This window comes from Artibeus jamaicensis, unplaced genomic scaffold (genome assembly GCF_021234435.1).
Source record: "Artibeus jamaicensis isolate MK-2021 breed Jamaican fruit bat unplaced genomic scaffold, CSHL_Jam_final contig_3230, whole genome shotgun sequence".
Lineage (NCBI taxonomy): Eukaryota > Metazoa > Chordata > Mammalia > Chiroptera > Phyllostomidae > Artibeus > Artibeus jamaicensis.
Genome location: NW_026521764.1, coordinates 2,010,119 through 2,036,418, shown reverse-complemented (window position 1 = coordinate 2,036,418; position 26,300 = coordinate 2,010,119). Strand labels below are relative to the sequence as shown.

At 41.3% G+C, this 26,300-nt stretch overlaps 1 protein-coding gene across 2 annotated transcripts; it reads right to left on the bottom strand.

Moving 5' to 3' along the window:
• Nucleotides 1-11,958: 11,958 nt before the first annotated feature.
• Nucleotides 11,959-24,143, bottom strand: NUP42 (nucleoporin 42). Of its 2 annotated transcripts, XM_037136309.2 has the most exons (7): nt 23,944-24,143; nt 21,511-21,739; nt 20,023-20,117; nt 16,559-16,635; nt 15,694-15,780; nt 13,477-13,561; nt 11,959-12,802 (listed from the first exon to the last, which is right to left on the bottom strand). In XM_037136309.2, exons 1-7 carry the CDS (start codon nt 24,053-24,055, stop codon nt 12,225-12,227), a joined length of 1,263 nt encoding a protein of 420 aa, XP_036992204.2. In that variant the 5' UTR covers nt 24,056-24,143; the 3' UTR covers nt 11,959-12,224. The 2 variants fall into 2 exon arrangements, with proteins under 2 accessions (XP_036992204.2, XP_036992205.2); XM_037136310.2 differs by lacking the exon at nt 20,023-20,117 and having other exon boundaries at nt 23,944-24,067.
• Nucleotides 24,144-26,300: the final 2,157 nt, after the last annotated feature.

Below are 26,300 nucleotides of genomic sequence, written 5' to 3'. Positions count from 1 at the left end.
CAGCAGATGACATTGTGTTAGAAAAGGTCAAGCACAACTTACAGAAGCTACTCAGCTAACATGGGTGCTTATATGGTTTGAAAACCATGTGAAACTTTGGAAAAGTTATTCTCTTTTAAAAGGAGTTACCAGTCTTGGGAAAGGTTGGAATTAAGCCATTACCTAGTTCAGTTCCACGCATAAAAAATAGTTGGAATTTCTGGGTTGCTTTTCCAAGGTCAAACATCAGCCTCACTGTTAGTGAACGGTGGGGTGGATGCTGCCTGTCCCAAAGCCATTCCTCGTTTTCCGATGCTGTTCGAGCTTTGGGCGAGGATCTCTAGTTCTCAAGAGCAGGGGTGCAGCCTCCGGTCTAAGTCAGCACAGGCCCTTGATTTCATGTCTGTTTGGAACTGGTGTTCACATCCCGTGTGGTCACGTTCTGGTCAAGACTGCTGGGTAGCGTCAGGGAACATGTTCCTCTCCTCTTAGAGGAGGGTACAGTAGGCCAAGTTCTTTGCCCACGTTGCTGCCACTTTTCTGCCTTTGAACTGTGGCCAGGAATGAGCTGCTGATAGTATCTTGCAACCCTGGGGGCATAGGGGAAGAAACCTCGCCCCAGGGCCCTGCCCTGGCTTCATCCAGCGGTCAAATTGAGGCCAGCCCTGTCTCTGGATTTCTACTCCAGTGAGAGTTAAGGACCCTGTCAGTAGGCTAGTCTGGTCCTTGAAGCCAAAAGTAATCCTAAATCATTATGACTAGGACTGACTACCTCCCAGCCTCTGTGCGGAGCAATCAGGGAAGTCAGAGATACACTGGATACGATTTCCATCCTCAAGGGGCATTCAGGCTGGTTTGGGATTGGCAAGGGTTTCCAGCAAAGGGCTGGAGAGTGAATACTTCAGGCTTTGCGGGCCATTCAGCCTCGGCGACGAGGGCTAAGCTCCGCCACTGTGACAGAGCAGCGGGGACAGTCCGAGACTGTGGCTGTATTTTGATGGACACCGAAATTTGTATTTTGTACATTGTTCAGGTGTCACAAAATATTCTCTTTTTTTCCATCAACTATTTCAAGATGTACAAACCTTTCTCAGTGGGCTGCACGAACCTGTGAGGTCAGCTGGGTTCCATGGATAGATTCCGGATGCCCGTGCTGGGCAAGGAGGAGCCTAGAAAACAAAAGACTAGATCTTTGCTTTACAGGAAGGGAAAACAAAAACTGGGGAAAAGACAGGGTTTAAAGTGTGGCCATTCTTTCATTTCTGTCCTTGAACAAAAGAAAACCTCTGGGCTCCTGAGAAGGGCTGATCGAGATTTGAGAGAGGACTAGAAAACCAATGTGAATGGGAGAAATGTGCAAGGACTTACATGCCCGTGAGGTTCAGTTTGAGAAGTTCTCTCCTACCCCTACATCGCTGAGCTGCTCACACACGCTTATGAACGCCGTTGTTCCAGCTTCCAAATTTTGGCCTTAAATGGATCCAGCATTCACTGGGTGCGTGGTGTTAGGTGGGGGCCCAGTTTCATTCTGATCCAGGTGCCAGCACGATTTCCCCAGACCGTCTTTCAGGAACCCCTCTCTTTCCTGGGGTGTCACAGTGGATGGCTGGGGACAACCTGGGTGTCTGTCACCTGTGGAAGGGCGGGGTATGTGTAAGGATGTGCTCGTGGGTACCAAGCAGCAGGGAGAAGCCTGGAAGTCCTCAGAGTGACATGGCCCTTAAGACTTAAGGAGAACGTTACACGTGGCAATTGTGTAACACAGACATGTGCACCCACCATCTCTGCACCCTCCACACCAGCACCGGGAAGCAGAGAAGTCATCCCAGACAGAATGGTGGGGTGGGGGTGGGGAGTGAGGAGAGTGTAAAGGAGAATAAATAAAATATAAAGCAAGGGAGCAGACTTTTGTGGAGACTCAGGACAAGAATGTGCTTCCAACAGAGGAAATAAAAGTATTTCCTCTTCATCTAGGTTAACATTTTTTTTTAAAGTTTATGAGCGTCTCGAGAAAGCAGATTGGTTTCATGTTGTGGCCAGGGCTCTCCTGACCATTCTTGCCTTCCCAGGGAGAGCTTAGTCATTTACGTGCCCCAGCAGGTAACTCCCTCCCAGGAGGAGTGGCAGCCACATGATGCGGGAACAGTGCCAGCGGTGGGCCAGGCACGGGTGGGTGTTAGGGAGTGAGACCGTGAGAAAGGGCTGGAGCGGCGTCTCAGGAAGGCTGGCAGGGTCGTGTGGCTAGACCAGAGGGTCAACGCCCCTCAGCCCCAGGATGACGACAGCAGTCACCGTGAGGATTACTTGTCTGTGCTGGACAATAATCTAAGTGTTTCCCATCCTTGCAACTACCCACAGCGGGTAGGTACTTTAACTGTTCTGATTTTTCAGGTGAGGAGACTAGGGCACAGAGAGGTCAGGTAATTTGCCCAGGGTCAGACAGCAAGTAAGTACTGGAACTGGGATTTGAACCCTTGCAGTCTGGTTCCAGAATCTGCTGCTGAATCCTCTCACTGTGCTGACAGCTTCACTAGGTGTTGGCAGGATCTGGTGTAGCTACAATATATCATCGGCTAAATGTACCACTTAACTTATACTCATTATTAATGGTTTAATTATAAAAGGTTTAACTTTTTGAAAATATGGGGATGTTTGTTATTACAGGGGGAATAATATATATAGATTTTTTTGGCCTTAAAGTCTTTTTTCAGGAAGATTTGTTCTGTGGTTTTATTTCTCAATCAATTAATATGCTGCTACCTTAAAATAAAAGATATTGAGGGCCACACTCTAGGCTGAAATATACTGTGAAGCATCCTTCCTGGGCCTGGACCTGGAGAGTGACAGGGTGAGGAGGGGCCCGTTTGACGGAGGTGCAGTGATGACAAGTTAACAGGCTAACTGGACCTTTTGATCTCTTCACTGTATGGTCTGTAACTTGGTTGATGGGAAGGACTTTGGCGTGTCTTCATTAGTCTGAAAAATAAATGGCTGCCTTCTACACTGCCAAACAGACACAAATACCGTCAGTGAGCAGAATAAAAAGGGGAGGAAAGAAAACGCCGAGAATCATGTCAGTGAGCTGCCTTGAAGGGAAAGTTACAGATTTTTGTATTCAGGCCTCTCCTGTGGAAGACTGATCTTTCAGGCCGATGTTTTGGAGTGCGTTCAAACCAAGAAGAAAGAGCAACATTCTTCATTAGCCGGAGATAACAAGAGGCATTTTCAGTGGGATTTAACGCTGGGTCGGGACTGTGGCAAGTATGGAAATAACTGAGTCTGAACTCACTGAACCGATTTGTGTTGTTCACTGATGTTCAAAAATGAAAAGACCCCATTGATTCAGGTTCTCTGCCCCCCACTCCCTTCCTCGAGGGTGTGAGGAATTGGCATGACACTCAAGGCCAAAGAGAGTGACACCGTGAAAGAGAGACACATGGAGGAAGTGGGCTTCTCTGGCAGGAACACCCCGGCGCCGGTGAAAGGGAACACTGAACGCCCGTGGGGCCAGGCCAGGGGCCACAGCTGCCACACGATGCTTCTGTCGGAGGAATCGGGCCTCTGAGAAAGAATTAAGGCCGGGGCTGTGCTGAGGTGGCGGGGGAGGGCTCTGAATGGTGGAAAGACAGCTGGGCTGGCACCGGGAGAGCGCACCAGGCCCCCTGAAAGGCAGCCCTGCTGCGAATAAGGGCCATTGTTCACCGACACTTCGGTCCCCAGGGGCTCAACCAGACCTGCTGGGAGGAGGTGGTCGTCTCTCTGAGTCAGCTCACACTGGAGTCCAAGGCACACAGGGCTGCAGTTTAAAGTCTTAATGCAGCTTCCACGAGGAGAGGATTATGACAATATGCTTTAATAGGTGCATCCTTCAGAAAGACAGCAGGCCTAGAGGGGACACTCCCGTAAGTGCGATGAATGGCAGGGACCATCAGGACACCACAGATAGAAGGGGATGAGGAGGAGCATGAGGAAGAACTTAACACTGAGACCTCCCTTTATACACACACATCTTTATACATATGTTCATTCTATTTTAAAACATTTCAGATGTACATGAAAACAAATAGTACAATGATTCCTTGTATATCTAGCATCTGGATCTAATAATCAGTAACATTTTGCCTTTTTTCTTTATATATTTCCATCTATCTATTTCTTTACTATTATTTAAAAGCTAATTTCACATACTTCCTGAACACTTCAGTATGCATCACTAAAAAAAAACCCCAAAAAACATTTTGTTGTAACTTCAACACGTAACAGGTAGAAGTTAATGATTCCTCAATAGCACTTTGTACTTAGTCACTGTGTTAGTTATCTGCTGCTGCAGAGGGCCCCCGACTCTGCCCTAGACCTGCTGAACCTTCTTGCCTCTCCTCCTCCCACGAGCCACAGACAGAGCCACTGGTGCAGAAATATGGGGGAGTTAAGCCCGGGGGCGGGCGGGGGGTGGTGCGGATTTGGGCTAGTGAGAGAGAAGAGAGGGGAAGGCGGCTGCAAATAAATTACTTGCTTCTCTGGCCCTGGCTGGTGCGGCTCAGTGGATTGAGTGCTGGCCTGTGAACCAAAAGGTCACCAGTTTGATTCCCAGTCAGGGCACATGCCTGGGTTGCAGGCCAGGTCCCCAGTAGGGGGTGCAGGAGAGGCAACCACACATTGATGTTTCCCTGTCTCTCTCCCTCCCTTCCCCTCCGTCTATAAATAAATAAATAAAATCTTTTAAAAATTACTTGCTTCTCCTTCTTGACAACAGATTGTCAAATGTAGTAGTTTTACGTGGCCTGTCGTGAGATACCCTGTGATAATGATCGACCTTCTGTGTTAGTTACAAGGCGGTGGCCAGCTTGATAGTAAATGCCTCCTTCTCCACCTCCTTTTCCTTTCCAGTCGCTCTTGCTTCCCTTGGACTGTACTCCCGGAGACGGCATTAAAGTGTGAGTTCTTATCTCAGGCCTCTTTCTGGGGCTAGGACACAGCCCTCTGAGATCTTATAGGAGAATGTAAACAGAAGTATTAAAAACCACCCCCAACCACTTGAAAGCCATGACAGCCCTCTTTGGATCCAAAGGTTCATCTTCATCTAGAGTCCCCTGAGCTCACTGAGAAAGGCCTGGAGTGGAAAACCGTCAAAGCTCCAACTCAGCCACCGCCACTATGGCGTGTAGGGTCCATACTGATACGTTGTAGTGACAATCCTCCTTCTTCATCTTATTTTTTTCCTGCCCTCACTTTCCTTTTGTCCCAATTTCCTCATCTATTTCTTTAAATTTCTATCTTTCTACATATATTTTTATAAGTCATCTGCCATCTTTTATAGAAGAAAAATTATAACTCAGTAAATAAATGACAATTTTTTAAATAAATCACATCTTAACAAGATAAAGTGTTATCTTTCCCTAAAATTCCAATAAACTAAAAAGACTTTTTCAGGACTTACTTAAGCAGTATTATTTATTCACGAGAGCATTCTTATATAATAGTGATGGGGGGCAGGGCAGCCCCGTGGGGTCATGGGATTGCTCTGCAAGGGCCTTTGCCTGCTGTTAAAATGCATCCAGGCCAGCAAACCCCATGACATCAAGTCAGCTGCCCAGGGCTCCCCAGGCAATCGCTAGCACCCTCTTCCTCTTTCTCAGCAGGAAAACAAATCCAAACCAACTAACCGTCTACTGAACAGACAAATGCCCCGTGGCTTTCTCTGGCACCCAAGTGCAACGTAATTAGTCTGCCACTTATGCAGGAAACAGGAGCCCAGAAAGCCAGCCACTGAGTTAACTCACTTTGCCTGTGGCGGATTATTTGAAATACTGCAGGAAGAGGAATGGACAAAGAGCAGGCACCACATTGTTGAGCTTGATGAATCACCACGATGCTTTAACCAGCAGGAGAGACAGCAGGGTCTGCTCAGCTTCTATCATTCTGGTCTTCACGGTTTTGGTCATATTGTGTGCTTTTTATTATCATTTTTACTTAATGTGTATTGTCGAGTCTACTAGCAATACTTTAATCTCATCCTAAACAATAGTACCCATGAATTCAGGAGTTTGGTATGCAAGCTATGTTTCTTTCCCTAAATATAGAAAGATACTGTAATCTACCTGCAGAAAAGTAAGCTATTATAAAATAAATATTGGAAGCCTTACTGAAACAGACAAAAATGACTTTACGTGCTTCCTAAAATCGTCTCACGCACCTCCAGTGGTAGATGTGCCACAGTCTGGGACACGCCAGAGGAGGAACTGGATTCTGGGTCTCAGGGCTGCCCCGGAAATGGTTGGCTATAGCGGCATTTGGAAGATTAGAGAACCCGCCCTTTAAAAGAGTCAAGCATACATATATACATTATTAAAGATGAGCCACTGAACACCATAAATGTAAGTGACCCCCCAAATCAATGCAATCAGCAAACACGTGTATTGGTTCCATCTTCTAAATTTGGTAAGAAAGCCAGCTGGTTTCTCTTCTGCTTCAGGCATTACTTAGTCATTTTGTTTCAAGTTTCCCTTTGCACTCCTCTCTTCTAAAGCTCTGGATTAAATGGGAATTAGGGAGCTGTGCTGAGATGAAGTGCTGCTGTCACGGGATAAAGGATAACTATGGTATTTTTTCGGGTGTAACGTGCTCCCATGTATAATGCGTAACCACGTTTTGTGTGTATTATACACGGGGTTAGTATACCCATGGTGTGTAATCATTATACCCACATACAATGTGCACCTGTATTTTTCCCTCAGAAATTTGGGCAAAAGTGCACATTATACATGACAGAAGGTGGTAGTGTACACAGATCTAGGAAAAAATTAGGTTCGGGAAAACCAAAATAATCACAAGGTCGGGTATACGAGTATAGCTTGTACACCATTCCTGTTTCTGTTTTGATGCTGCTTCTGGCAAAGCTGAGGCTTTAAAACAATTATGTTTACTAATGCCAAGAGTGCAGCATTTGTAAAGCCCTTTAGAAACAACACTGGCAGCTATGAATAAGTTCATTCAGTCCATCAACAGCAGTAAAAGAATGTTTTATTTCTAAAATATTAGCAAATATTGTGGCTGGAGAGAAGGCTGTGTTCCAAAGTGGGCTGGGAGTTTCCCTGGGAGCCCCCTGTGGAACTGCGCATGGTGATGGAGAGGGGCGGGGGTCCCATCAGAAAGAGGCTGACAAGGGACTATTTCAGTCTGTCTTCACCCGAGCTGATCGTGGGGGGAGGCAGAGGGGCAGGAAGGCCTCGGTTGTAAGGGTTAAAAATGGGATTGGTGGTGTTTTGCTAAGGCACAACCGAGTGTGTGAAGGCAAAAGAGAAAAGTACAATGTCTGTGAGGCCAAGGAGGAGAAAGCTTGTTTATCAGCAATAAAACAAGGATTGGTATTAACTTGAGATCTGGACAGTGTTAGAGCTAAGTTCTAGGACTTCAAAACTGAGGCTAGCCCAGTGATGTTTGTAAAGTGATTTAAAAGAAAAAAAAATCAGGCATCAGAAGCAGAAAGGACATATGACGTGCTTCTGAGAGATGCTGCAGTCAGGCACTGGCCCGGGGACACCATCACCTCTTTGGGGATGGAGGGTATGGTTTGTGGTAGTAGTTTTCTCCGTAGCTTGGGCTATAGTGGACCTTAGACACTAGCAAAAGAAGGGAGATTGAAAATTTCAAGGTTGTTACTGGTTCTTCTGCACTGTTATGGTAAAAGCAGAGGCTACGAGGCAGAAGAGATTAGGAGAAAGGTGTCCCCACCCCAGGCAGACCCAGGGAAAGTAGAAGGCAAGCGGGGCTTCCGTGGACATTTGGAGCTTCCCCCTAACTTTAAGGGAGTTTCAGAGAGACCCTCTATTGACACGTGGATACTTTTGGTGAACAGAGAACAATGAAGAAAAAGTCTAGGCACTGCAGCCTCCACAGTCTGCTCTCCATTCCTCTTCCTCAAAGGAGTCACAGGCACATACAATGTGACAAGTTGGTGGCGTGACGGAAAGTTCCCTAAAAGCACAAAAAGCACAGTTCAGCAGTCATGTGCTTGTGGAGGTTGGTGGACAAAGAACAGTGTGTGTATGTGGTGGGCCCGGCCCAGGAAAGCGCATCCTGACACCATTTGTGTTAGTAAATGGCTGGAGAGCCTAAACGTTCATCAGCAAAGGAGAGGCTGGGAAAATGACGATACATTTGCGCAATGGCATACTATACAGCTGTTAAAAGCAGGCGGCTCTCTGAATCCGAATTTGGTCAGGGTATATCAGAAGAGACTTTGTGTATTCCATGACTGATCCAGGAGGGGTACACAGCCCTGGCCAGAGCCAGTGGCAGGCTGTGAGGAATGCTACTACAAACACTATGACGTGGTTTCGTGCTGGCCTCCTTTTTCCAAATGCCACAGTTTCTCATGTACAGGGGTGGGCAAAAACAGGTTACTACTAATAATAAATAATACACTGATAAACAAGAATCAACTCTCTCATACTCATAACTATAAACCTACTTTTGCCCATCCCTGTGTTCATGTACATAAAATCTGGTGAGTCTTGTTGAAACGCAGTCTCTGATTTAGTAGGTTTGAAGTGGGGCCTGAGATCCTGCATTTGTATTAAACTTGCAGGGGTTGATGCTGCTGGCCCTAGGACCACCCTTTGCGGAGCAAGGGGTTTGCAGAGGGGTGGAAGGGCTAGGTCGTAAGGGTGTGCATCTTGGACGTTACTAGATATTGCCAACTCACCCTCTAAAGTGCTTGCAACAATCCCCCCCTATCAGCAGCTCACAAGTCTCTGCAACATTATATCTTCTATGTCTCTTACTGTGGGATTTTAATTTTTTGCCAATTTAATGGGCATGAAGTGGCCTTGTTACATTAATTTGCCTTTCATGAGTATTATTGGACCTCTTGAGTTTCTTCTTGTGTAATAACTCTCACTATAAACTAATATTTTGGGCAAATAAAATGTCCTCATTCATCTGTTTCATTCTTTCAAGCACCCTTGTTAAAAAATTCTCTCATATTTGCGAGGCTTTCAACTGTTCCTTTTTAAAGTGCTGGAAACAAAAGCGGCAAGGCAGAATGGAAAGGACGGAACTGGAAGGGCCCCAACAGCAGCAGCTACCATTGAGCCCACTGCAGGGATGTCTTAGTCCGGTGTACGCACTCCTCCCTAGCCCAGAGCAGGGAAGAGGACCTGGAAGCTTAGGGACAGAGGGACCAGAGGGGTGTATATTTTTTGATTCTTAGGGGAGTGAATTTCACTTAAGGAAATAATTCTGCCCAAGTTAAGTCTTTGCCATCTAAAACGGTCACACTGTATCCCACAAATCACATATGTGTAAGGAGGGAAGATACTATGTGTAATGGGAGATACCGGTATTATGGTGGTGATACATGTGTATTGTAGATAATGCCGATGAGCAAAAACAAACAACCCCAAACCCACAATCTACTTCTAGATTTTGGTTTTCTCACTTAGAAGATCATCATGATGATAGCACCTAATCATAGTGTTAAAAATAAAACAAAATAGTTAAAATCATAGAAACAGAAAGTAGAAATGTGGTTGCCAGGGCTTTGGGGAAAGAGGGGGAGAGAAAGACGTTCAGTGGGTAGAGAGTTGCAATGTGGGAAGAGGAAATAATTCTGGAGATCTGCTCCACAACGCGAATGTGTGCACCACCTGACACCACTGAGCTATACACCTAAACATGCTGAAGGTGGTAGATTTAACATGTGGATATTTTTAAAACCACAATTTAAAAAAATCTGAGCTATTATTAACTTTTAGCTCCCCCCTCCCCATTGAATATACTTTCCCCCAAATTGGACAACATTGTACATGGTATTTTATAACAGACTTTTGCCTGCTGACTACAGAGTGAAAGCCTTTCCAAGTTATTCCCTATTATTTTAGTCATTTAGAAAGACTTAAATGTTCCAATATATGAATCTACCACAATTAACCAATTTCCTGTTGTTGGACCAGAGATTGGGTTATTTTAGCCTTATGGGGTAATACCATATAACTAAATTTTGTTACACCTTTTAAATAGCTTTAACATCAGCTTGTTTCATCTCTCCCCTTGTAATCAGCTCTCAGCGGTTACACTTCTGCCCTTCTAATCTTGGATCAGATGATCAAGCCAGTCAAATCAGTTTACTGGTAACACAAGCTTCTTTGCAATCCTGTCACTTGCTCTTTGTCCCGGGTGAAAGGGACAGCTCTTGTGGCAGTGAAGGGAGGCTGTTTGTGCCCAGTTTGGGGTAAACCTTTCTGTGTGAGCTGCTCTCCCAGAGCTGCTCCTCGCCTCACCGAGTAAACCCAGGCACTGGCACAGGCTCTTGTTGCCCTTTCCCTCCTTTCCCTCTGAGGGCCGGACTCGGGGCAGGTACAATGTACCTGTACACCTGGCCCCCACCTCACTGTTACCTCTTTCTGGTTTTCTGAAGCCCTGCTGCCCCTTGACCTAGGGTTAGGAGTTTCTGGCCTTCTCGGACTTCTGATACCAATATGCGGGCAACCTGCGGGTTTCTACTTTGTGGACTTTTTGCTTTAGTTTCTCACACTTCTAAGTTACCCATAACATTTATTTGTGCTTTTTTGACAACTGCACTATTTGACAACTTTGGATCTCATTAAGTTCACCACATTTTGTGTGTTTGAGCACAGAAATCAGATGTCAATAATTAAGTCAAAACAAAACTCCTAAATCACATTATTACTAAGTAGCCTAAATGTAGCTGGATAGGCTCGTTCGCCAAACTTGCCAGAAGGATCTCATGGAACACTTCATTAAAAACCAAGTTCCAAGGCCTTTGCATCTTTTCTACCCTGACTCTGCCTTCTTTTAATTTCTCTTTATTATTTTCTATATTATAATTTTTTTAATTAAATGTTTTGGTCAGAAAAATAACAAAAACAAAAACATGTTTCCAGGCCTAAGCCAATGGGCACCTTATTTAACAAGTGTAAGGGTAATAATGAAAATTTAGAAACACTGGCCCTTTTCTCAGAGCTTCCAGGACACTGGGAAGTTCAAGTGGAGCCCAAGGGTAAGCCTATACCCTTAAAGGGTATAGGCTTTTTATGGTAAGCCTATAACCTGCCTATGGTAGTGAAGCATTCATTCTATCAGGGTAGGAAAAGTCTAGAAGTCAACCGCAAGTTGGAAGAAACATTGGGACGTGAGAACAAAACAGGAACTTAAGTGGTCTATTTATCATCTCTGCACCAAGGGCGGTTTCAAACATGGCCTACTCAGGTACAGACTCTATCCCAAATTCTCGTGTCCCAAAACTTGTTAGTTGGAGCCATACAGTTCTTCAAGCATTGTATTAGAGCATCTGGATAATCTGACTATATTCCTTTGCATACAATAAAATCATTTGGCATACATATCTTTTATTAGGTAAGGTTTTATTTTCACTTACTATCTTAGGAAACTGTTCTTGTAGTGAAGCTGAGTAATTTTTGAGACTTGAGAAAGGAGCATGGAGCTCTGACATCTATGCCTGAAAGCATGCCAGGTTTTTGGTTTCTTGGGTCAACCACAGATTAGATATCAAGATATTACCCCCTCCAGCTGAGGACGCGGAGATCCAAGCGTGTCTGAGGATTATAAAAAGGCTATAGAGACACAGCTAATGAATCCTGACCCCTCTACATACACTATTAGTCACATGATCATAATTTCTATTCCTCTTATAATCCAACCATTTGACATAAAACTGTTGAAGAAAACTCAAATGGCAGTCCATGAGAGAGCCCAAATTGAGGGGGGAACAAAAGCACGAGGGGAAAATGCCTCTTAGGTCTGAAAGATAAAAGTTTTCACTCTTTAAAAACTTATTTCTCTCTTTGAGAGTAACTTCTTTTACATGAAGAGAAGTCATGCTAATAATGTTTGTTTGGTAAGTAGGATAAATATTTAAGCATTTTTCCCTTAATGGTTCTAGATTATCTCCTTCTTAAACAAAAAAGTTTAAAGGTAAAAATTTAAAGGGCATGATAGTAAAATGATGTAGAATGAATAAAGTACTTTATTCAGTGCACACTGACAGATCTGTAAGTAATTGTAGTATAAGAAAATCGCCCACTATCGTTTTACTTAGTTAGGCTCAAGAAAAAATGTTCAATTTCAAACCTCTAAATTTATTATTGAAAGCCCTACTCCTTATAAATATATATACATATACATATGTGTGTGTTTATCTGTTCTTTTATATGAACCATTGAAAATAATTTTAAAAGACATTCTTTTCTGTATTTAACGTCCTTTCAAATATTTAGGAGTTCCACGGGTGGTGGCTTCAGTGGGATTTTCCCCAGAGTAAATTTCTTGGACTGAAACTGCTCTAGTTCTTCTGCTGTTAGCTGATGCTTGGGCGTGAATAATTCATTATCTGCTGCAGTGCTGCCATTTGAGATGGGGGCAGAGGTGGATATGTTGCTATTTCCAAAACTGTCACTGGATGGTTTGGAGAAAGTAGTGTGAGACTGTGAGCTTGGATTTCCAAAGCCAGCCACAGAACTGCTGCTTCCGAAGGCCGGGGCCCCTAGAGCTCCCAGAGGGCCTGCTGCCGCGGGGGCTGGGAACCCTGAAAACCCAGGTGAGCCAAACCCTGAAGCTTCGGGGGTTTTGAATGAAAACGAAGCAGCAGATGTGACCTGGGGCTTCCCAAACCCAGGGATTGGAGTAGAAGTGGTGATGGCAGCACTGGGAGAGAGAACGGCTCCGAATGCTGGCGAATTCCCGAACACAGACGGGCTTCCGGAAGGGGCGGTGGCGAATCCAGAGCTTGTTTTAAAACTAAAATTTTGAGCATTATCACTCATGCTGTTATTCACTGGAAAACCTACAAATAAACCAGAAAAAGAAATCTATTATAGTCAGAAGTATAACCACATTAATATACCCTCCCCTGCTCCCCTCATTTTTCCCTTATTCCTGCCATGTTTGGATGTTGCAAAGAGAGAAGATTACTGGAAGGGAGAAGAGTGAAAATGAGAAGCTAGAACAGACCCACTGAACCCCATTGTTCTGTCTTCCTGCTACACTGCCCTCATCTGCACCATGATTTACCTTCACTCCAGGAGGCAGCTTTGAGGAACTTCAGGGAAGTGCACTTACACTTTCAGCTTCCCTACCTGCTGCACCCCCCACCTCCTCCCCACCCCATGTCAAGGGGGCTGTCACTTGAGGATGATACTACACTATTATACACAGTGACAAGAAAGTCCTCAAAGGTGCTGCTACCACAGCTATGAAAGTCTGGAAAAGCCATTCCTAAAACATACTTCTAAAGCTTGAGCCATAGGGTCTTTCAAAGAATAGCGAAGCCTATTCTGGACCCTCCCCTTTTCACCAATGCTTGATGAATCAAATTCTTTGAAGCTCATTATGGAAGGTGGTAGACTTTTCAAGGGTGACTTGAAATAGTACTTAATGTACCTTCAGGCTTTATGACTTGAAAACTATAAAATCCTATTTTTCAAAGTAAGGGAAGTCCTGCGTTACGTTATCACTTACCTGGTGACCCAAACGCTGCTGTTTGGCTGCTGCCAAATCCAAATGTAGGTGCTGCTTGATTTAGTCCATCCTTTATATCAGAGAGCTATAAAAAAAAGGGCAAATAATAGAGTACTGGATGAATAATTCTCAAGTACCTTTCTGTTTACTTTACAGCCAAATTCAGTTTTTAAAATTGAACTTAAAAATGCACTAAAAAATGTGAAGTTAAATGTTTAACATAGGCAAATGCCCACAACAGGAATATGCATAGAAAAAAGTATACTGACCTCAAAGATTAAGAGTAAATGCTGATGAATTATGGTTTTAATTTTACTTATGCTTTTAAATATTTTCTAGCCCTGGTAGGTGTGGCTCAGTGGACTGAACACTAGCCTGAGAACCAAAGGGTCGCAATTTTGATTCCCTGTCAGGTCACATGCTGCGGCTGTGGGCCAGGTAGGCAAGAGGCAAGTGACTGATATATCTCTCAGACATCGGTGTTTCTCTTCCTTCCCCTCTAAAAAGTAAATAAATATCTTTTAAAAAATATTTTCTAAATTTCTCCAATGAACACATATTAAAATCAGGAAAATAATTTTTAATAATGAATGTCAGTATCTATAGGTTGATCTGCATTTATAAAGAAATCTAGATATTAAGTAAGAGACACTACTAAAACTTACCACTAAAACCTATTAAACATTTCCTATTGCCTGCAAATACTTCATGCTCTTGCTATTCCTGCTATAGAAATGTCTTCCAGCTCTGCTTACTGAAATCTTAGTCTCCCTTTCAAAAAACTTTTCAGTTACCGCTTCCTAAGAAGCCTTTCCTTCTCTAACCAACCCAAACAGATGTGATTTCTCTCCCTTGGAAGCCCCAATAGCCTATAAAAAAATAAACTTTATTGAGGTATAGTTTATATACAATAAAATGCATCCATTTGATAAACATACATATGTCAATGAGTCTGACAAACTTATAACCACCACCATCAAGATCTAGAACATTTCCATTAGCCCCCAGAGTACTCCTGTGTCAACCCTCTCCCGACTCCTGGCCCCCAAAATCCACTCAGTGGCTCCTTCTCACTGTACTGATGGTGAGGTTCGTCTCTTCTCAAGTTTAATACAAATGGAATCATTAAAGTGTAGTCTTTTTTTTTTTTGGTCTAGCTGCTCTTCCTTAGTGTAATATACATTAACAGATAAATGAATAAGCTAATTATGTTATAATCATACAACGGATTTGAAGAATGAGTTAGTGATACACCAAGCCAGTTGTGAATGGACTGTCCAAGACCCTCACCTACAGAGGGGCCTCTAGGAAGCTGGCAGACAGCAGGGGACTTCCAACCCTGAGGGAAGTTCTGTAGCTCTATGGACTCAGTTTTTGCTTCTGTATCAGCTCCCAGAATGGTGACAGTGGGCCACCTCTCACGTAGGGACAAAATATTTTCAGCAAGTCCTACTAAATTCAAATGGCATTATAATACCTGAAAGGCAGAAGGGGTCGGCTGGCATAAGAGTCTAGTTATTTAGGAAGCACACAGTTAAAGGGTGGGGTGCTGGGACGGTCGTACAGTCGGTCACTCAGGAAGTTTAGGCAACTACCACTCTCATATCCTTTTTCAGAAAGCAGAAACATACACCACTTGGGAAACTGGAAACACTAAATTCTAAAGGTAAATATCTTATTTTAAAATAAGGTTCTTAAATACTTTTTATGGGGGCAGAAAAAGTGTAACTTCATTGACAGGGAGAATGAATACGCTATAGTTAGGACCATGTACCTTTGGAGACAGGTGAGTATTACATAACTCCTAAAGGCATTTCTGTATAAGACAAAGAGTATATGGTAAGTATTCTTCAGTCACAAAAGTACACATTAGTTTAAATGTGCAGTCACTGTTTTCTTTTTTTAAATATTTATTTAGTTTTAGAGAGAAGGGAGGGAGAAAGAGAGGGAGAGAAACATTGATGTACGAGAGAGAGACTTCGATTGGTTGCCTCTCACGTGGCCACAACCGGGGACCTGGCCCACAACCCAGGCCTGTGCCCTGACTGGGAATCACATCAGCACCCTTTCCATGTGCAGACCAGCACTCAATCCACCGAGCCACACCAGCCAGGGCTTGGAAGAAAATTTTAACTTTGTTTTCCAAACAGGAAGTAAAATTCTTACAAAAAAGCAATAGATAAGACACTTCCCTGTAGTAAACTCTCCAGTACTCACCAAAGCTATTTTAGTTGATGTATTTAGAGTTTTCAGTTCATTCACCCTGTTCTTCCACTGGTTTATTAACTGTTGGACGGAACTGAGCTGAAGAGAGAAGACAGGAAAGTAATGAGTCAATAATGAATGTTTATGTTAATCTCTCAAATGACAACTTCACGTCTTTGCCAAAATTACAAAAAGTTTGTGAAACATTTTTATGACTCATAACTTATAAACCTTGCACTGACCTGCCCCTATTTGCCAAAGACATTCCAGCTGTAGTCCCCTCTCCCTGTTCTCCATCTCCTTGAGTTACCTGGCTAAGAATCACAAGTACCTGGCAGCACAGTCAGTTACACTTGGGTGGGAGGCGAACATGTGCACTAGTTAAAACGCATGATCGTGACTACAGACAACACAAAAATACAGTCTCTGTCATTTCCTTTAGCACCAAACCTATTCAAACTTAGCCTTTTCACTTTTGATATTTAACATGTGAGAATGTTAACCTCTGTACCAGACTGCTTTATTTAACTTTGCTTTCCTAACATTCATCACGGTTTCTGCATCTAAGAGACACTCTACAAATGTTTATCAAATGATGAAAAGGGTTTGATTTCTAGGACTGATCGCTGGATAATTTGTAATAAAATGATGACATTCCTAGTTACTACAGTCAAAATATATTATCACCATTTTAGATAACCAATCAATTTCAAATAAATTTAGAAAGTAAAAGTAATTTAAAAAGTAAAAACTGCCTTGTCTTGAAAAAATTGTAGACCTCACCCACTTTGCCAACACAAGCAAGACTCTACTATAGAGACGACAGTAATTAACAGCTAATCTGTTACTGAGGTAGATGAATAGGAAACAAACTTACATAACTCTGTAAGTTATTGCTGGTTAAGAAGTTATGGTATTCAAGCCTCAACTCCTCTGGTGAAATGTCTGTAAAACCTGAAGTGAGGAATCAATTGGAATCTTTAAATAAATGCCAATACTTTTAATAGTATAGTAAAGCTAGAGGCGCTAGTCAAGAAAATGCACTAATGTTGATCATTAGAAAATTTTCATAATAAGGAAAAAATTCAGTAAGAAAAAAATTAGAAAATGTAGTAGTTATTATCTTTGAAGGGGGAATTATTTTTTCTAAATATAAATGGAGAGGAAGAAAAAACAAAGAGAAGAACAAGTTGACTATGTATATATTCAAACTTTTGTCTAAAAACACATTCTCTATGTCAGAAACTATAAGCAAAATTAAAGGGCAGGTAAGCTGGGAAAACCATAACTGCAACATGACAGGAGAAGAACTGATGTTAATGTATGAATAGCTCTTACAAATCACTAAGAATAGTAAGTTAATATGAGCAAATATAATAAACAGGCAATTCACAAAAAATTCAAATAGCCAATAAATAAATGAAATAAAAAAGTTCAGTAAAAAAAATACAACTTAAAATAGAGATAAAATGCTTTATTTATCAGACTGACAAAGAGTAAAAATGAATGTTGTTCATTGTTTTTAAGAATGTGGTGAAGTGGCCCTGACTAGGGCTCAGCTGGCTGGGCACTGGCCTGCAGAGTTTAAGGTTGCTGGTTCGATTCCCAATCAGGGTACGTGCCCAGACTGTGGGCCTTCTCCCCAGCTGGGCCATGTGTGAAAGGCAGCAATCGATGTTTCTCTCCTCTATTTCTCCCTCCCCTCCCCCCTAAAAATAAATACATAAAATCTTTTAATTAAAAAAAATAAAAAGAATGTGGTGAAGTAGAATGGCCTAAACAGCCATTAAGGAAATTAAAAATGTACCACTTTTACAGGAGGAAAATTGTCAATGAGCATCAGTTGCCTTAGAAATGTTCACACCTTCTAATCTCAATAGGATTTCTAGGATTTAACCTCAGGAAGTAATTAGATGCATTAAATCTACTACAATATATTGCCTCATTGTGGTATATGAAGAAAACTTGTTTTCACACAGATATGTATTTGGAAAAGAATGACTTAAATGGCTTCTTCAGATAATATGACTATTTTTCCTTGATATTACATGAAAATTTGACAGGGGGTAGTTTCTAAAGGGTTGGCTATAATGTGGGCTCAAACTTTTTGTACTATTATATACATATATATTTTAAAGATTTTATTTATTTATTTATTTATTTATTTATTTATTTATTTATTTATTTATTTATTTATTTATAGAGAGGAAGGGAAGGAGAGGAGGAGAGAAACATCAATGTATGGTTGCCTCCCGTGTGTCCCCTGCTGGGAACTGGCCTGCAACCCAGGCCTGTGCCCTGACTGGGAATTGAACTGTGATCGTGTGGTTCGCAGGCCCGTGCTCAAAAACTTTTTGTACTATTATATTGAATCCACTGGATAATTTAGCACTCAGATTGGATTTTTTAGGTCTGTATTATTTTATAATATTACAGATTGAACATTTGGAAAACTTCCAAACATTAAATGTTATTTTACTATATCAAAGTATTCATATTTGTTAATGTCACTATCCATCTCATTGGCAGAGACTTTAAGTATCAAGAAGTCATCAAGCTCACATTAGAATAAAAGTTTTCCATATTCTAGTTTTCACTTGAAAGCTTGAATTTTATCACTGTAAGTAAACTCAGCTGTTCTCTATGAAGTGACAGCCTCACTTCATTTATTTTTAAAGAAAATGTCACCAAGTACTTAAGTCTAAATAACCACTGTTCTCAGTCATTCTTTCATTAAAAACTGACTGTGGGGGAGGAAAAGTGGCCAGTTCAGCTCCCAAGTCAAATAAGCACACCAGAACTTCCCCTTAAGAAAACCCTCACGCTTGAGTATGTGGCAGAAACAGCTGTATGTGTGCTTCCCATTTTGTCACATGGTATAGTGAAAAAGTTTGCACTTAAAGACCGAGATTTAATAAAATTAATAACTTGTACCCTTTCATCAAGGACATTTTTAAGGGGAAGTGACACTCATTTTTGAACTGACTACTGTTATAGGCTGGTAGTACAGTGCACTGTCTCTGCCTTGAGTTATACTTCGATACGAGGAGTTTTATGCACCCATGCTTGTGCTTCCACTGTGCAAATGTAAACACAGTGAAAATGGCAATTAATGTGTTAGTGTTATTATGAAAATATTTTTGAACTTTACAGCCCCTACGAGAGCCTCAGGAATATGGTTGCTAAATTCAACAAATAATAATACAGAATGCGCTGTATTATTATTAAATTTGAATTTCAGATATACAACAAGTACTTTTTTAGTGTGTGTCACAAATGTTACATGGGTTATTCATATGCTAAAATATTACTCTTTGTTAACCTAAAATTTAGATAAACCCGGCAACCCTACGTAGGGATCTACAGTCCACATTTTGAGAACAGCTGCTTTGGGGCACTCACTAGGCATCAGGCTCAGTTCTGAACTAATTTTAAAAGGCTGAATACTTCCTCATTTTCTTCCCTGAAAAATTACCATCTGAATCCTCTTATTTATTTGTATTACTTATTGTCTCCATCCCTCAAGAACATGCCTCAAAAGGGAGGGATCTTGCCCTTCTTGCTCATTACAATATTCCTAGCCTTAGAATAGGGCCTAGCACAAAAGAAATTTGACAAGAATTTGCTGAATGAGTAAATAAATAACTAAGGAGTGGTGAGACACAAATGTTCACAGAGAATGAGCAGGTAGAACTGGGCCAGAGTAGAGATCCCAGAGTTCTGAGGGACTGCAAGGACTCTCGTGTCTGCTAGGTACCTGCTGTTTACTCCGTAGGCCAGAAGCCCAGGACCACCCAGGGTGGGCTTAGAAAAGTGTGGCAATCTAGCTTTCAGCACAGAAAGGGCTTAGAAACTATAGACAGAAAAAAAAGGAAAGCAAAGGCATATTCTACAGAAATGCTATCCCTGTAGCCCAGCTAAAGCTCCTTACCTACAAACATCTCCAGGATAGGCCTTCCTGTGCTTTCCAAAAAACAACTATCCTTAAAAGGAAAGACAGGGAAGAAAGAGAAGACAGAATCAAACAGGTAAGGCCTCAATGGCAGGCAGCCAAGAGGTTCTGAAGGGGTACCCATAGAGAGCCAAGCAACAGAGCCTCTGCTCGGGCTTCAGAATTAGAACTGTGGATGGTCCTGATTTTACTATTTTCTCATGAGAACTACAAATCTTAAAAGAACTATACCTTCCAACCTCAATCCCTGTATAATGAAGTTCAGCTGGAATACTCAGGTTCTTAGCTGTACCAACTGTAGCTAAGTTTGTGCTTACTTTATTTGGAATCATCTTGGTTTTAGAAAATAAGAGTTGTGAAACATATTTTAAAAACAATTTCTTGGTTACCTGAAATACTAGATTTTTTTTTCATTGGTGAATAAACAGAGAACATCCACTGCCCTGATGATTCCCAAACCTCCATGTCTTTTACAATTCCTTCCCTGACAAAAAAAAAAAAATAGTTTTCATCTGCTTATTAAAATTGATCTTTTATAATTTTTAACGACTGATTGAAATTTTAAATTGTAGTAAATATATAACTTTAGATTTTTCCATTATATTTTCTCAAGTATTCTTTAAAGCAGAAGCATATAGAAATACAAACTTTTCATGTTATAGATATATTACAATATTAAAGAAGTTCGTAATCTTGGTTTCCCAGTACTCTGAACCATTAACCAACACATTTATGTGTCTTTAATATATGTATTATACCATACATATATTAAAGAACTAAAATGTAATAAAATATACTTTAACTTATTTTAACCTTTAACATCAATGATCATTTAACTGGGAAAGACAGAAAGTACCACATAATATAGAAGCATAACATTTTTAAAAGGGTAGGACTTTAGAGAACTAAATTTTCATATTTTGCAAAAGAGTAAACAGACCCACACCCATACAGTTAATTTGTTGGCAAAGCTGTGGATAGAATCTGTTCTAAATTAAATCCCAGAATGCTACAATTAATAAAATGATAGATACTACAGAGAATCTATAATGAATTTAGGATTTTTACAACAACATCAAATACAGAAGAAGGGGTTTCATTTTTTTTTTTTTTCTTTTTAAAAATATCAGTAGTATATGGTACATGACTCAAAGTATTTACTATTGGTTCTAATGTATGGAAAGTAAAAAACCAACAAGTGCATTGGTGTTTTGCCCTAGGAGCCAGGAGCTGAGGGAAGCTGCACATGCCTGGCCAGGCACTGTTTTGGCACCAGCCATAAATTCTACTACAAATGTTCTCAAGAAATGATAAGGAATTTACTCTATAATAAAGGAAACCAAATGAAACTAATTTGAATGAGGTAAATGAAATAAAAGTTTTAGAAAGAAAAATATGATGCCCTGGCTGATCGATGTGTGAATACTGATGTTTCTCTCCCTCTCTTCCTCCCTCCTTTCCCCTCTCTCGAAAAAATTAATAAAAATTTAAAAAAAAATGAGATATGTGACCTCTAAGATCACAAGTTGCTTTATGTTACCTCATACTTTTTAAAAGGTCTCATAATTTACAACAAACTTAAGCAGGACTACCTTAGAAAGATACAATATAGGGTTACCAAGAGAAAAGTGGAAAAAGCATAATTAGCTATCATACTAGACTAGTATGATATGTTTTATATATACATATATACAAACACATACATATATATATGAAAAATAGTGGTTATCTCTGAGTGATTGGATCATGGGTGCTTTTTCTTCTTTTTGCTTATTCTGATTTTTGAAATAATGTATTCTTTTAAAAAATATACTGTAGGTACTTTTTTAAAAAAATAAGCAAATGGGTAAGTAATTTTTCTGAAAGCTTTCACTCACAGAAGCTTCTTTTCATCCCTCTGTGCATCAGAGCTAGGTGAAGAAGCGAACAGGTTCTGAGGTAATCCAATCCCCCTGTTCCTGTTAGTAGAAGCTCCAGAATCAAAGGAACTAAAAGACTTGTCTTGCTCTCTGCTGCCTCCCCAAGGTGTAGATTTGGAGAAACTGGATGGCTGGATAACACTGGAGGTTCTCGGGCTGGTGGCATTCCATACGCGTCTGTTACTACCTGAAATAAACAATAAAACAATTTTACTGGCAACTCATCTTTTAAACCTCTTAAAAAGTTCACTGTATCTTGTCTTATTACATATAGACACTATGCAAAGATTCAACATTTCCACTTATTTTAAGTCACAAAACTTTTCATTTTTGACTTACATAGTTCAGTGTAGTATCAACAAATCACATAATGGTCTAATTGCATTTCTGAATAACAAGATTGAGAGGACTTTAAATCCCTAGAAAAATAATGATATATTATTCAGTTCAGCTGACATAAGCTTATTAAGTAAATAACTGCTTGGTGGTGGAATAGATAGGCATATATCCTAAATCATAAGTTCCTTCAGGATAAAAAGCTGCCTTTATCATTCTTTGCTCCCCCCACTGGGCCCGATATAGTAATAACATTTGAAAAATGGGGAATGCATTAAAGTTTGTTGAAGATAAAAAGTTAAATTCTACCCTCTTCTTGAAGAGATGCTTAACTCTATCTGACTCAGTCTTCCCTTGGGAAAACATATACTTACCTTTCATAGAGTGATTATAAAGGTAATTTACATGTAAATAATGCTCCTGAGTTCCTCTAATATGAGCATATTACTAATATTTCATAATTATCAAAATGAGCCAACAGGACTGTCCTCTGTCTCTATATTTTAAACAAGTCATTACTTCAACTATCTCAATTACTCATCACTTTCTAGTTGGTTCTAAGATAATTCACCTAGTTTCTCACTGAACTGGAGATACTCTGTTAAATATTAATATATATAAATGTGGAGTGATGAGAGATATACTCATTTATGAAAATTCATCTCCCAAATGTAAAACTACCTAACCTAATGAAACCAAAGAGAAAAGGCAGCAGATTGCTGGACCAGATCCCTCAAGTATGGATTAATGGTATTTTATTTTTCTAAAGCTCCAAATCCTTTGGGGAATGGCACAACTGAAGAAATTCAATTCATCTTCTGAATATAGCTTTTAGCCTCCATACTTCTTTATTCCAGAAGCATTCACTTGCTTCAGGTAGCTAAATACTGTTTACTTGATGAGTTTTATTACACTTTTTCCTCAATTACTCCATTCATTCAATGTTTATTTTCTAATGTCAAATATTAGACATTATGTCAAATATTACAGAATGTCAAATATTACATTCTGCTGTTAATGGAAGTGCACTCACATTTATCAGACCCTAAGTCCTAATTTTTGGTTTGGAATATTTCATTAGACCTGCTGTGGGTAATGTAGAAAAGACTGCCTTCAAGAAGAGGGACCAGGTGTGAAAATGCAATGCAACTCCAGGATGAAAGGTCAGATACAGAATATTCCCGAAAAGAGGAAAGAGTGCGTCAGGGGAGTCAACATCTTGTGATGCCTTTAAGGACGAAGTTCTAATTCTGGGAAAACAAAACTTCTTCATCTGACCATTAAAACCTTGTATTGTACTATGGTTTCATGCCTGATCTCTCCTCTCCTCAAAGACAGTGCTTTTCGCACCATCCATAATTGATTTAATGAAATATGTCAACATCTTCGGCAATCACTTAGCTTTGTCAACGTGATCCTCCACACCCCGTTCCCTCATAGCTCAGAGTTCTTAATCGGGCATCCCAACCTCCCAATTTTGCCCCAAATTTTATGAGCATGAGCATCTGTCCGAGGAGTGGTTCTGTAAGCTATTTATATTTCCAAAGAAGTTTGAGACTTCCTAGAGACCTCTAATCCCAGTTACTAGCCTCTCCCTTGAAAACAAAGTTAAGTAAGAATTACATTCGAGTCAACAGTTAAAAGAAAGAGAGGAAAAAAAAAAAAACAAACCAAGTACCCATAAGAGTATAGTAAAGCAATACTCTTTGCCAACTCTCCGAACCTTTGCCAACTCTCCGAACCACTGCCACTCACCAACAGGGTAGTTTTGACACGTCCATTCGAGTTAAAACTCATTGTTGGCATTAGCCAAGCCCCTGCCAGAGCCAAGCCCCTGCCTTTGTCCGCTCAACAAAACCCGACAGGGTGCCTCAGACGTGAGTAAACACGTCGGAAGGAGACTGTGCCGGGCGCGGTGGACAGAAGTCACCCTTCATCGGTGCGTCGCAGCGCGCGCGCAGCCCCACGCTGGACGCCCGTTCCCTACCGGCTGGCCCCCTTGTCAGGCCCGACACAGCTAGGCTACAGGTGGCGCAGGACTGAGGGCAACGTCACCTGAAGGCTGTTGCTGCCGTCCCCCGCCCGCATTCCAGGCACCGGGATGTTCGTTCCAGCACCGCTCTCCAAAGCGACACCGGCCTTGAAGGAAGAACTGACAGATGGTCATTACGGCGGTGTCGCCGTCCCACCGGTCTCAGTGAGCGCCCTCAGCGAGGGGGGAACCTGAAAATCCTAAAGCAACTGAAAGTTCCGGACCCGCTGTTGTGACGTCATTTTCTAGCGCCCACGCTTGGCCACTGGCGTTTTGTTCCTCCTCCACTGCTTTGAGAGGCGTGGGTTCTACCCAATAGGAATTGAGAAGAGGGGGGTGGGCCCCTTGTACCAAGTACCACGTGAAGCCAAGGAAAGCGGAAAGCTTGAACCGGTGCGCTGAGAAAGAGGCAAGTTTGGTGCTGTGGCGTTGCCGTGGGGGACTCGAGGGCGAAAAGAGAAGGAAGCGAGCCCAGCAAACCTAGAAGTTCAGCAAGGGCGGGAGAGGAAGATTAGCTTTGGTTTGGAAAACCGAGTGTATATTTTTTTGTAACAGCTGGGAAAGTTAAAGTGTGCCCTTATTCGTAAGGATAGTCAGACAGGCAAATTGTAACGGTAACAGGAAATTTTTTAAGAACCGACTGAAAGGTATTGTAACAGCCCGCATTTTTTAAATGAGTACTATGTTCTTACATAACAAAAACCTTGTTCCTTAAAGTCTACATAAATGTTGCTGTTTGGAATTATGTCAGCAGGAATGAAACTTCTCACTCTTTCCTGGAGGATCTAAGACTCAAACAGGGAAGCGATTTCGGTTCCTAAACAGGGGCGGAGCTCATAAGAGACACTCGAAAAGGACATCCCATATTTTCTTTGTCGTTTCCAAGACGACAACATGGCCTTACATCCACTTCTCAGTCCAGCTCTGATGTTGATGCCTTTACACACAGCTGTTTTGCTTTGAGTCTGTCAGTACTGTTTCATTTAAATTTTACCTAAAGTCTACCTTCTCCCCAAATCCTACAACTCTTTTTATGGTGAGACACCCCACAGTTCTGGTGTTCAGTTTCCTTGGTTGCGACGGATCAATAAACCTGACTTTTGTTGGATTGCTGGTTTGTCTCTGGCTTTTAGGTCAGAGATTTTCAATCAGTGTGCTGCAAAAAAATTTAAAACATGCAATACCTATTTAGTTAAGGCCACTGACCTCTCTTCCATTAGATTGTCAAATTAAAAAAAGAACAGCCAGCACAACAGTAACTATCCGGTGTGAATGAATCAAAATTATATCTAATTTTTTTCTGGTCAGATCAACAAAAATGTATTTCTGGTGTGCTGCCCAATTTTAGTAATTGGTTTGTGTGCCACAAGATGAAAATGGTTGGAAATTCCTGGTTTAGGATGACTATTCGACTTGCTCACTTACTTTGAATTTTTGAGGCTAGCCCAATCTCCCCCAATCTCCAGGAGCACTGGGAATAATGGGTGCAACCTAATTTATTTTTTTAAATTTTATTTATTTATTTATCTTTAGAGGGGAAGGAGAGAGGGAGAGGAACATCAATGTATGGTTGCCTTTTGTGCATCCCCTGCTGGGAACTGGCCTGCAGGGAACCGGCCTGCAACCCAAGCATGTGCCCTGACTGGGAATCGAACCGAGATCCTGTGGTTCGCAGGCCCGAGCTCAATCCACTGAGCTCCTAGTTTACACCAACCGGGGCTCCTAGTTTATTTTTTAAAAGCAGTTTAATTCATTTATTTTACAACAAACTTAAGAGTTACAAATATAGTACAAAGAATGTGTTTTTTTTCCCTGAGCCATTTGGGACTATATTGCAAACCTAACGCCCCATCACCCAAATACTTATTTCTTACAAATAAGGAAATTCTCCCACTTAAGCACAATACAGTTACCAAAATCAGAACATTAATACTGATGCATTAGTACCATCTAATCTTTAGATTCCCTCTCAAGTTGAGGGACATGTTTTGCCAAATGTCCCAATAATGTCCTTCAGAGGAAAAGAATCCAGTTCAAAATCATTGTGGACTTACTCATATTTCTTTCTTTTTTTTTTTTAAATTTTTTTTAATTTTTTTTATTTTTTTGAATTGTTTATGCTGTTACAGTTGTTCTATTCCCCCCTTCATTCCCCTCCACCCTGCCCCCCCAACCCCCCGATTACCCCCCCTTTAGCTTATGTCCATGTGTCTCAAGTCCTTTAGGTTCTGTATTTCCCATACTATTCTTGCCCCCCCATCTATTTTCTATCTACTGTCTATGCTACTTGTTTTCTGTACCTTCTCTCCCCGTCTTCTACTCCCACTCCCCTGTTGCTAACCCTACTTGAGCTCTTCATTTCTATGTTTCCACTCCTGAT